This window comes from Peromyscus californicus, unplaced genomic scaffold, assembly GCF_007827085.1.
Source record: "Peromyscus californicus insignis strain IS unplaced genomic scaffold, ASM782708v3 Scaffold_8__1_contigs__length_139910024, whole genome shotgun sequence".
Taxonomy (NCBI): domain Eukaryota; kingdom Metazoa; phylum Chordata; class Mammalia; order Rodentia; family Cricetidae; genus Peromyscus; species Peromyscus californicus.
The window spans coordinates 71,741,183-71,754,389 of NW_026294606.1; the positions used below are offsets into that span (position 1 = coordinate 71,741,183).

At 42.4% G+C, this 13,207-nt stretch overlaps 1 protein-coding gene across 2 annotated transcripts in view; it reads left to right on the plus strand.

The window, feature by feature from the left end:
* Positions 1-510: 510 nt before the first annotated feature.
* Positions 511-13,207, plus strand: part of Spag6 (sperm associated antigen 6) — a 61,206-nt gene continuing 48,509 nt past the window's right edge. For both annotated transcript variants that reach the window (XM_052727682.1, XM_052727683.1), the window contains exons 1-2: positions 511-656; positions 731-826. In XM_052727682.1, the coding sequence (XP_052583642.1) occupies positions 632-656; positions 731-826 (121 nt within the window). In that variant the 5' untranslated portion in view covers positions 511-631. The remainder of the gene's footprint in view (positions 657-730; positions 827-13,207) is intronic.

Here is a 13,207-nt window from a genome sequence, read left to right on the forward strand (position 1 = left end):
TTAAAAAAAATCATATTGAAATAAGGAGACAGCAAACTTGGTAGTAATTAGGAAAACCTGCAAGACTGGATATTTATCATATCCTTTTCCTTCTCTGCTTTCACATGGACTCTCTAAGTGTCCTTAATTGCTGTTAATATATTGTAATTTAGTGTGTGAACACAGTTGCTGTGACCCTCCAGGAATTCGGAAGTCAGAAATGTCAGGTAGGTCAGAGAGCCATTAACACAGAGTAACCTGAGGTTGTGCTGCCAGAGTTGTATTGATCTGATGATGACTCGTATCTATCGGAACTGACTTCGGGTCCCCCAGCGCCCTTTCCCCAGCGCCCAGCCCGCGGCCGTCGGGGGACCCTGCCGCTCTGGGTGTGTGGGTGCCGAGCGAGTTCTCCAGGTGGACGCCTGCGCCCCGTTACCGGGTCAGCAGGGAAGTGACACCAGACGGGGCGCGACGTGAGTCCCCGTTCCCTCGGCCGCTCCTTCTAGCATGGTTGTGACGTCACGCCCGGGACCTACCGTTGCCACGAGACGGCTGCGTTCCGGTTCCGGTCGGTTGCCCCGGAGCCTGGGTACACAGTTCAGTCCCGCCGGAGGCCGAGGGGTCCCGGAGAGCGGACTCCACGCGCGAAGCCATGAGCCAGCGGCAGGTGCTGCAAGGTAAGGAGCTGGGGGCGGGCGCCCCGACGGGATGGCGCCGCGGGCCGGCTGCCCCACCTTGCCTCTCTCCCCAGTGTTCGAGTTGTACCAGAATGCCCGGACCCGATTCGTACAGATGGTGGCGGAGCAGGCGACCAGACCTCAGAACATCGAGACACTGCAGAATGCGGGTGAGCCTGCGCCACGCATGGCGTCTTGGCCCCACACCTCATCCCGCATCCATCCTGGGTCCTCCTACCACCCAGCGCGGACCTCACCAGGTCCCCGGTCCCCCTTCTCGCCCCAGCTGTCAGCCTCCCCGCCCCCTTACCAGCTTAACTTTTGGGAGCTTTGGGAATGGGCTTAAGTGCTTCCCAGTTCCTCCGGACCCTCTCCTCTCCGCGGGAACTTGTGGGTGAAGCGAGAGAAGAAGGAGGAGGCCTGGCACCGTTTCCATCTTCGTTGCAATCGGCCAGCCATATGAACTGCCTGGAAGTCATTTTCCTGGATGGGAATCTACCCTAACCAGACCCATTTATCCCGATGCCCTTTCTTGTCACTCTTTGATCACGTTCGCTTCCTAGAAGCGGAGAAATTTCAGGCTATTTTCGCAGTTCTCCTCTTGACATTAATGGAAGAGGAGTGGTAGTATGCTTGGATCTTTTCCGAGAGATTCGAAGTAGGTAAGGACCTGGCTTTGTGAATTCCACCAGGCATCCCCTTTTCACCCCTTAGTCTGAAAGGGAGGATGGGAGAGAGGGGAGTTCACTTTTGGCGATATCAGTCCTTATTTTATCTACCTCTGGAGAGAGAGAGGAGAGAGAGAGGGGGAGAGAGAGGGGGAGAGAGAGAGAGAGAGAGAGAGAGAGAGAGAGAGAGAGAGAGAGAGAGAGAGAGAGAGAGAGAGAGAGAGAGAGAGAGAGAGAGAGAGAGGAGAGAGAGAGAGATTAGAGAGAGGAGAGAGAGAGAGAGAGTGTGTGTGTGTGTGTGTTGGGAGAGTGCCTACTGGTAACCACAGCTGCTGAGAGTTCAAGAGGGCACACCAGCCTTGCTCAGAAGACGGCTTTCCACAAGAGTCATTGACTGAACTGTAAGCTAGATACGACTTATTAGGTCTTAAGAAATCCTTAGTTTATAGGATGCGATCTTCAAGACTAGTTTAAAGAAACACATCATTAAAAATAAATGAAGAACAGATTGTCATGGCCACAGTATTTAGACAGTGTTTATTCTGGGTTTCTTTGTGGAAACACCCTTCTACTTATCAGATACTTTCTTTCCTCACTGGGTTTGTGAGCTGTTTGTGGTTGTGATAGGGAGCCATTTGCAATGAAGAAAGTATTTTTTAAAAGTCTTTAAATATCTGAGAGATAACTATAGGTGTATGTGTAGTTGCAGGGAATAATCCAGTTCTTTTTATTTAGCTTCCTCCTGAGACATCTTTCAAAAGTTTAGGTCACGGTTACAGTGAGGATGCTGACGCAGATATTTCTTGATCCTAATTCACATCTTTCTAGTTTTGTTTCTCTTGTTTCATTCTATAAACTTTTGTCTCAAGAACCTCTCTCATAGTCAAGATACTTTGATTATTGCAAAGATCTTTTGTGTTTTCCTTTTAAATTCTAGAGGACTTCGTGTGTTTGCACATGCCATGGTGCATTGGTAGAAGTCAGAGGATGGTTTAGGAAGTCAGCTCTCTCCTTCCCTCTCATGGGTCCTGGGTATTGAGCCAGGTTGTCAGGCTTATCACTAAGTACTTTCACCCACAGGGGCATCATGCCAGCTCTTGTATTGTCCTTTTACAATCATGATCACTCCCTGATGTCACTAACCCCTGGGCAACCTCTGAACTAGTATCTATTTCAAAAATGTTGTCATTGTAGGACTCATTTTGTTCTGTAATTGTGTCATGTAGATTTATTTTCTTTATTCTGTGTACAAACATTACATTTATTAGGGCATTTTACATTTTAAAAACAGTTGCTTTATTTTTTATCAGTCCTACTCAATGTACTCTGTGAATGGATGCTTGCTATGTACAAGGATTTATTGCTTGGAAAATATGTACACAGGCAAATGAATACTTTTTAAATGAGAAAATACTTAGAAAATTCTGAAATATTGAAATGTATATAACACTGAAGATATAGAGTGTCTTTGGGGATTTTAATGGCAGGTTCCCTCTTCTCATAAGATTATAAGGTAGAATACATTGTATTTTGTTTGTTTTGTTTTGTTTTTCTTTCTAAGACAAGGTTTCAACTTTGGCACAGAGGTTGGCCTTGAACTCCCTGTCTCAAATGATCCTCCTGCTTCCATCTACCAAGTAGCCAGGGTTATGCTCCAAATGTATGAGGAATTTAATTTAAATTAGCTGACTAAGTGATCACCAAGCTACAGAGGCACGTGACTCAGACTTGACACTCTACACTTATGTTTGGCTTGTGAAGAAGTGGATACAAAAGAGAAATAGTAGTCTTTTTAAATTATCTGCTTTTTAAAATTATCATCTTAATGGCATGTTATGTTTTTTTTCCCCCTGGGGGAACATTTTAAACATACTTATTACTAGATCTGATAATCCTTTTAGTAATTTGAAATCATGAATATCCCTGTATATATATTCCTTTAGTTAAAAATAACCTACAAATTTTATTATGAAACCTTTTTTTCCTTACTAGTCAATAAGATTAACCATTCTAATAGTTTATTCTTGAAAAAAATCACTATTGATTTAAACATGCTTTGGAGTGTGTGCATTTCATATTACAGGCAAGCTTTCGTCAGACAAGTGCCTTCCCTTTGATATTGTAAAGTATGGATGCATTTTACTCTTAACTTTGACACATGGCCTATGTATCTGGCAAGATTTTGTTTTGCTCTTCCAATCCCAACATACTCTTTAATTAGACATGCAGCATGGATCCAGGATAATAGGAAAAACATTTTCCATATAGGCATAATGAGAAAGACATTCTCTTGCTAAAAATTGTAAATCATTGTACGTGAAAATAATATTAAAGGTAAAAATTACTAATGAACTTTGATGTTAACTGTTTAAAGAAGTTCTCTGTTTATATATTTAGGTACTAGTGGTTATTAAATAATAGTGGAACTTGTCAGCCGATGAGATCTCCTTGGGAACCACTATGGGAATGGGAATGAGCCAGCCTTGACAAACTTTAACAGATAAATCCCTGGAGGTGTGAGGGAGTGGGGCTGATAGTAAAAATAAGCTGGTCTCTTAGGGAGCTTTAGGCTCTCTGTCGTAAACAGTCTTATCAAACCAGAAGCTCTTTAAAAGTATACAGAGAAAAGTCTAGGATCCCCTAGGCACTGAGAACCAAGATAGTAGTTCAAAGAATTGGACTGATAATCTGCCTGCATCCAGGCAGGTCCACCGAGCATTGTTTCAAGCTCTGGGCAGTTAAGTGATCTATGATTTACTGACTGTGAGAAGTAGAAGGGAACAAGAGGTGAATTTGCTATTTGTTGGTTGACTTTAAGTCTGTGATGAACACTTTATTCTTTGTTTTTGGCTTAGATCATACTTTGTATGAAGTTCTTTTCAGTGGAGCAAAAACTGGGATTTCTGCTGAAGAGTTACGTTGATCCTAGGAGAACCCATAGCTATATTCTGGAAAGAATGTTGGCCTTGCCCAAGAACTAATGGGATGGCCTGCAAGGACACAAGCTAGGGTACCCTACTTTTCAAAGAGGATGTTGGATTTGCCATTTGCCTATGCTTCTTGCCATGATGCTCATTCAATATGACTTTTTGAAGATTTATTTAATTTTGTGTGTATGAGTGTTTTGCCTGCACTTATGTATGTATGCACACCATGTTTAAGACTGGTACCCATGGAGATCAAAAGAGAATCCCCTGGAACTGGAGTCATGGGCGGTTGGATGGTTGTAAGCAACAAGACCTCTTAACTGCTAAGCCATCTCTCCAGTCCCTCAATGTTAAATCCCTGGCTTGTTTGAGTTCTTTCAAAAGTCCAGATGAAAATAAGTGATATTTGTACATGTGTACATCTATCTCTAGGGAGAATAATCACTGTCTACTTTTCCAGATATTCTAAATTTTATGCCTGTCAAGTCAGTCATTGTCAATGTACATGTGGACTATATTGTTTTTCTATAGAAACGTTTTTATAGCAACATACATCTTGTTAAAGTCATCCAGGCTGGCCTTGAACTCTCTATGTATCTTAGGTTTCTCTGGAACTCACAATCCTTCTGCCTCAGCTCCCCGAGTGCTGGCACTGCAGGTGTGCACCACGACACAATGCACAGAACATGTGTTTTTTAGAAAACTTTAAAATGAAATAGATACCCGTCAATGAAGACATTGGCCATCTTGTCAAAAGAATTTATCAAAAGATACAGTTATTTATCTCAGAGTTACTTGTTAATTATTTATTATATGTCAAGTTAGCTACTCTATATGGTACTTCTGGTAAAAACAAAAACAAAAACAAAAAAAAACACGTTGTTCCTCTTTATTTTGTAAAATATTCTCCCTCTTGCTGCCAGGAAACTTGTGTTCAGTCCTCAACTTCAATAATAACCTTACTCTGTATCTTGGATACAGTTATCAATCCCCTCCCTGATACATAGCTATTAATTGTTGCCATTTTAAACACACCATTTTTGTGGGTGCTAACATGCTGAGCATATAGTGTGCCAGGTATGCACATCTTTTAAAGTAGAGCAAACTGTCTAAATAGTTTAGAAAAAGTATGTGAATAAGGAGCTAACTCCATGTGAGGATTGTGGCTGCGTGTGTGTTTTTGCTGCACATTAAACCCCAGTCTCATGTATGCTAGCCAGGTGCTCTCCTGTTGAATTATGTCTACCTTAAGCCTCAGACAGATTTTTTTAAATTATTTACTTTATTTTAACGTGCACTGGCGTTTTGCCTGCGTGCTTGTCTGGTCTTGGAGTTACAGACTGCTGTGAGCTGCCATGTGGGTGCTGGGAATTGAACCTAGGTCCTCTGAAAGAGCAGTTAGTGCTCTTAATTGCTGAGCCATCTCTCCAGCCCCTCAAACAGGTTTTTCTAATGAACTGCCTTACAAATATTTTCTCTGCAGATATTACCCAAGAAGTGTGTAGCGGCAGTTAGTCCTTTTGGTACAGCTCTCTTTACTTAGCATTTTGCCTTCTCCCTAGATATTTTAATCACCTGAAGTTAAATAATCATATATATCGAGTAAGGAACAACACATTAGTGAAAGAAAAGATAAAATCAATTTTCAGCTATCTACATGACTTTCAAAATATATGAAACTGTCTGTATGGTGTGATTTTTTTGGGGGGATGGTGTGATTTTTTTTTTTTTACTTAAGAAACTTTTTTTATTCATTTTACATACCAACCACAGATCTCCCTCTCATCCCTCTTCCCACTCTCCCCCAGCCTTCCCCCACCCCGTCCCTCCTCCAAAAGGGTCCCCTCCTCCAAAAGTGACGGGGTTCCCATGGGGAGTCAGCAAAGCCTGGTACATTCAGTTGAGGCAGGACCAAGCCCCTCCCCCTTTCATCAAGGCTGAGCAAGGCGTTGTACCACAATTAATGGACTCCAGAAAGGTATGGTGTAATTTTTAAGGGAGGGGACAGTTAAAATGGCCAATGAGAGTACCCTAAAGTTTTATGAATATATAATTGCATAATTGCTACATTTAACATTGTATGCCTAACATGAAAATAACTATCAGCAAAGAGAGAAAGTAGCACACTAGTTTGCACAGTTGGATCATTTGCCATTAGTGAATGTTTATTGCATGCACAGGTGCCAGATGGACACTGAATATATGTGCAAATGATGCAAACATTAAAAGGAACAGTTCTTGCTCTTCTGTGGCTTATTTGCTAATGGATATAGGTTATATATGTAATATATATTATAGTTATGTAACATATATTACTATTGTTATATATCTATATATTACTATTTATTTGAAGGACACCTAAATTAAGGATGCATCTTGGTATAGGTATTACCTCTGTTGAATTTCTAGAAGTTAGCCAGATTGAATCCAGGGCCCTGCACATGCCATCACTGAGCTATGCACTCTGACCTGAAATAACATATAGGTTCTCTCTTGAAATCTCATGGACAGATGGTAGTGGTGTTGATCAAGTCCAGAGTGAGGTAGATACAAAGGAAAATTAGGGGAGCTTTCATTTAATTAGTGACCATAGAAGATAATTATAGTAATGCTAACGGCGGAGTAATATGAATTAAAGAGATTGAGCCCTTCAGTGTCCTCTGTAAAGTTAGCACATGAGCCACATTTCATTGGCCAGTAGACTACGTGGTTGACAGTAGCAGAAACAGACCACATAGGCTGGTGCTATGGTCTCTACCTCAAGGTTTGAAAGCAGGATTTAGTGGGTTGGTATCTGCTTGTTTCTTAGGGATGTGCCTGATACATGACAAGACTGTGTTTGTTAAACAAGAAACACATTTGTAATAACTTCTGCCTTCTCAGAAGAGTCACTAGCTGGTCACCAAGTGTCCGTGGCTTCTGTCCCACCTTCCCAGGTCTCCTCCTTCAGCAGTGACACCAGGTGTGGCAGTCCCCCACTCAATGCTGATTAACAGTGAAGCACCAAGCAGATCTCAGAAGGTCTTACAGCTAATGAGAATAAATAGAAAAGATAAAAATGAGCAAGTTTTGCTCCCGACTGTTTCTTGAACCATTTGCCATTACAAATACTCTTTGTAAAAACAATAGACTTTTTGGAACTTGTTCTGACTTTAAAGTAAATGACAAAACTTTCTATGCTGGAAGAGCCATATAACATCTTAAATCACAATAACTATGACAATGAAACTAGTACTAAGTTATGTATAATAGTACTAAAACTATGACAAATATACTAAAATTTATGAGTAATCAAGTGCAGTTTTAGTGGTTGGAGGCAATAATCATAAAGTTCAGAAGAAACTGGATGAAGTCCTGAAGGCCACAATTTTTAAAATGCAAGAAAGACTTAAAACAAAAATAAGCAGTGTGTGGCCTTTGCTGCCACCGAAGGCTATGTGGTGGCATGAGGCCATGTTGATGTCCGTGGCCTCTGTTACCACCGAAGGCCATGTGGATGTCTGTGGTCCATGCTGGCCCATGCTGCAGCCAAGGGCTATGTTGGTGTCCTGGTCTGCCCTGCTGCTGGAGGCCATATTGAGATCTGTGGTCCATGTGGCAGCCGGGTGCAGTGTGGATGTCCATGGTCTGCTCCTGCAGGAGGCCATGTTGATGCCTGTCATCTGTGTTATCACCAAAGGTCATGTTGATGTCTGTGGTCTATATTGCAACTGGAGACCATGCTGAGGTCTGTGGTCTGTGCTGATCCTGGAGGCCATGTGGATGGATGTCTGTGGTCCATGCTGTCACCAGAAACCAAGTAGAAGTCCATGATCCGTGTTGCCATTGACTGTAAAGGGCAAGGACACTTCTTTTGCAGTGGTCTCGATGACTGCAGACTCACAGTTGAGAAGGAGACACATAGAAGACTTCTGTGTTGTGGGATATTTGTACACTGTGTGAAGCTTGGGAATGTGGGCATCGTGTTCTCTATAGACTGCTTCCTGCTACCTTGGGGGCAATGGCATCTCTAGGGGACTCTGAGAAAATTGGGATAATGATCAAGTCCTGGGAAAGCTAGCAATATTATTTTTTGTTTAGTCTCTGTGTAATGGGAAAATGCAGGGCTTATCTGAAGTCTTGGCTGGAGTAGTGTGTGAGGCTGGACCATTTCAGCTAGCAGCTTTGAAGTTGTTCTAGATGCAGAATTTTGAGGAAACTGCAACAGAGGCCTTCTGAGAAACTGGATCACCTGGGCTACTTTTTTTCTTTCTGAAAACACAAACTTGTAAGGGTAACATATATATCAGCATTGACACAAGTATGGAATGGGCAGCGTGCACAAGTCAGTTAAAGATGATTTTTTTTTTTTTGGTTCTATGTTTGAGCAGGTAAAAGGTATCTGTCAACGTTATAATTCTGTTTGAACTGTATAACCAAACTGTAATATAAATCTCCATCCATGTTATATGAAAGGATGGCATCATCATCATCATAAATCATGAGGGCTCTGTAGCCAACAAGACTTGTCATATCTCATCCAGTTGCAGAGCTGTTCCCATGTTAAGGGATCAGCATACAAGTCACCTGTCCTGTAGTCTTTCTTGGCTTTTTCCCTCATATCTGCACCCAAGATCCTCAGGAGTTCTCCCCCAATCAAAGTTGATCTTTATTAATTTTGAAGAGAACCATAACTTTTTGTTTTCTGTGGAAACAAAGGCATAACCTCTCCCCCAATGCAACACATTTTCTGACTTCCATTTTGCAGTTAAGACGTTCTTAAAATATATAGGTTGGTTTAATTTAGCAGTTCCCATAATCCAATGTCTCTCAGAAGCTATTTGTTTTTTTGTACATTAGCATTTAAAAAATTCAAAGTCAACAAAGCACCATACAGGATCCAGACACTCTATTATTTCCCCTCTTTATGTGGCTTATTTTTTTTATATTACTTTACTCTTTTTAAAGACTTTATTTTTTTAACTATTTTTTCTATTAAATACCCATACTGTCTATACCCATTTTTCTTTATTCAGCATTAAGCATATTTTCAAACATACTTTACCTTTTTAGAGGTTTTCTGTGTCCAGAGCTGGCTTTACTAAGCACCTGCAGCATTTTTTGACCACGTGAGACAAATCTTAAACTGCCATGTCATCTGCCATGAGGCTCAGCCTAGCACATGGCTCTGGTGCATGGTGCTGGTGGCTGGCTCAAGCCCTCAGGCAGAGGCCAGGAGCAGCATCTGTCTCTGTATGCCACTGAGCGCTGGGCTGCCTGAGAGACTGCAGGACTGGGAATCCACATCCGACTCCTTGTCCAGAACTTTTCTTAGCTTTCTCAGGCCCTGTGTTTGGATATTTGAGCCTCCATGTTGTATGCCATATGTAGTCAGATTTTTTTCTTTGGGCCACCAGTTCACAAATAATAACAGGGGACCAGGGGACTTCTTCTTTTTTTTTTTTTTTTTCGAGACAGGGTTTCTCTGTGTAGTTTTGGTGCCCGTCCTAGATCTCGCTCTGTAGACCATGCTGACCTCGAAATCACAGAGATCCACCTGGCTCTGCCTCCTGGGTGCTGGGATTAAAGGCATGCGCCACCAATGCCAGGCGAGAGACTTCTTATTATGAAATCTCAGCCTATAGCTTAGGCTTGTTTCTAACTAGCTCTTATAACTTAAATTAACCCATTTATATTAATCTACCTTCTATCACTTGGCGTTACCTCTCTTCCATCTTGCACCTCCTGTTTCCTCTCCGTGTCTCCTGGCATCTCATCTCCTTCATGCGTAGATTCCTCCTCCTCTTCTTTCTCTCCTTGGAACTCCCACCTGTCTCTCCTGCCTACCTATTGGCCAATCAGCTTTTTATTACACCAATCACAGCAATACATCTTCACACAGTGTACAAATATCCCACAACACTCCCCTCCCCCCCTTTTTTGGTTTTTGGAGTTTCACAGGGTTTCTCTGTGTAGTTTGGTGCCTGTCCTGGATCTCACTCTGTAGCCCAGGCTGGCCTCGAACTCACAGAGATCTGACTGGCTCTGCCTCCTGAGTGCTGGGATTAAATGGGCGTGAGCCAGCACCGCCCGACCATTTCCCCTTTTTTGTCTAAATAAAAAGGAAAGGTTTTAACTCTCACATAGTAAAACTATATACAATAAGAACAATCATCAGCTAAGAATTACATTTACAATGTTTAGTCCGTTTGAGACTAGTGGTTGTTCAAAGGTAAACTCAACAATCTACCCTTTTATCCCATCATTTCTATATTACATCCCCCTGTTCCCTTCAGAAAGAGATCCCCGAATCTAATCTCTTTGTTCAGCTTTTTTCCTGACCATGACCAATAACAACTTGTAACCAACCCCCTAAATGATCACAAACATCCATAACCCACCAAACAACCAAAATCCACCCTATGGGCTATATGCCAAGCTTTCATAGTTAATAAGAAGACTCCGTGTCATTATTTGGGAGCTGGCTGGGGGGACAGAAAAAGACTCATTATACTTCTGTGACATCCTCTCCCCAGCCTCAAAAAAGAAAAGAAACAGCCTAGACAGGAAGCCATTGAAGAGAACACTTAGAAATTACTATGGGGATGCTGAAGTGCAGCTCTCCTCAGCTGATGGCTTCTGGCAGGGGTGGGGTTTGCTTTGAGGGGCTGGCCACTGGGAGCTTGACCAAGCTCCAGTGAGGATATGGGCAACATAAATTGGATTCGTTTTTGTTTTCCTCTTCTTCTTTTATTGGGGGGTCATCACAGTGGTGGTAGTGGGGTCACTGGGAAGTGAGTGTGATCGGGTACATTACGAGAAATTCCCAAATAATAAAAACATGTAGAAAGAACAAACAAGCAAGCATCAGAAAGGCAAATTATTATAATGAAAGAAAAAACCGTGAAGGAAATGAGAGCATGTTGTATATTAATCAGTGCTGTGAAACTAGTTTCAGTAAAATATAGCCACTTAAATATAAGAGCTTAGAGGAATCCAAGTTACAAGCCTACTAGAGGGCTGGAGAGGTGGCTCAGCAGCCCAGAGCACTTGCTTCCCTGGTTGAGGACCTGGTTAGGTTCTCATTACCCACATGGTGACTCACAACCATCTGCAGCTCCAGTTCCAGCGAATCTGATGCCCTCTTCTGGCCTCCTTAGGCTGTTACATGTACGTGGTACACATACGTCCACCTAGGCACACATACACATAGAGTAAACTTGGAAAAATTAGAATAAGGTTTACTAACCAGTTATACTAGAACATGCTTACAATAGGAAAAAGTGGATGGGTGTCTGGGGCCAGCGTCAAGGGTCTGAGTGAGCCGCGTATTCAGAACTCTGCTAGGTAACTTGAAGAATGGAACATATCTCCTCACATAGACAAGAGACCGCAGAGCATGCCCGGTGGTGGGTCAGAGGTGGCTGCTGCGCTTTCCTGCACAGTCAAGCCCCTTTCAGTGGTGCCGTCCGCCTGCAGCACCGTTTGCAGCAGGATTTAAGGAAGTGGCGTCCCCAGCAGCACATGACCTGAATAGCCATCCCCATTGCATCTGGGCATTAGTAAAAATCATTTATTTATGTACTTCCCAGAGTAAGTGGTGCAAACATGAAATGACTTGCCACCACACTTCCAGTAAAGTCAACTGGAAGCTGGATTTGGCCTACAGCTAAATTTCATCTAGCACCAACCAACCTTTCTAGCTTTATCTCTTGCCTTATGGCCCTTCTCCAATCTTGTATTTCAGGGCAATAGGAATTTATCAGGACTCAGCAAACAGAGATCCATTGCTCTTCCTAGCCAGAGACACAGCAGTGTTGCTCATCCCTCCTGCCTCCTCAATTGTCTCCTTAGTTTTTTGTTTCCCTACTGGGTACCTTCCTTCCTCACATAGCTTCCCACTTGTTCTTCCAACCTCCCGTGTGGTCCTCTGCCATCCTTTCCCCTCACTGTAATCAGAGAGATTTAACATTTGATCCTGTTGCCACTTTACTGCTGGGATAAAGTTCAAAATACTCCAAACAGTCAGTGGGAAACTGGAAGACTTCATCTGTTCTCTCAGCCCTTTCCTCCCGCCTCTGTGTTCCCGGGCTGTAGTCACCATACATTCTTAGCTGTCCGTTGACTTCCACAAGTACATGTTGTGGCATATGTGTGTCCACATGTGCACTACACACACACACACACACACACACACACACACTAAAAATTAAAACAGTTAAAATTTATTTCATATTTTTCTCAATCAAAAGTAAATTTAAGATATTTAAACAAAGCTGGTAACAGAGAACCTGAGCAACAATGGATACCCGCTTTGTTCTTCCTTCTCTCCGTTCTTTTTAAAAGTTTTGAGAGAGAGAGAGAGAGAGAGAGAGAGAGAGAGAGAGAGAGAGTAGGGTAGTGCATGTGTGAGGTCAGAAGACGACTTTCAGAAGTCACTTTTCTCTTTCCACCATGTGGGGCCTGTAGATTCAGTTAAATCCTGAGGCAGGCACTTTTACCCACCCAGCTTGCTAGCCTTTTTATTTTTATTTTTATTTTTTTCTTTCTTTAGGAGACAGGGGCTTGCTATGTAGTCCAAGTTAGCTCCATTACAATTGGGGACCAAGTTTTCAAACATTTGAGCCTGTGGTGGTGATTTCAAACCCCAATGCTTCTACTTAGAGGCGGAAGCAGTACTACTGATCTGAGTATGAGCTGCCATGCCACGCTTTTATTTATTTTTAAAAGACATGATCTCACGGTGTTGCCCAAGCTGGCTCCAAGCTCTATGCTCACAGGAGACAATTCTTAGCCTCTTGAGTAGCTGGTTCTGTTTGTGGGCCCCACCTCACCTGGCTGAAAGACTTTACTATGACATAAGTAGACCAAAGGCCTATTAGCAGACCTTTTAAGAATAATATTAACTTTTTATTACAGTGATACTTTTAAATACTATTGTGATATAGCTTCGCAACTGGAAGAAAAAATGGCAATA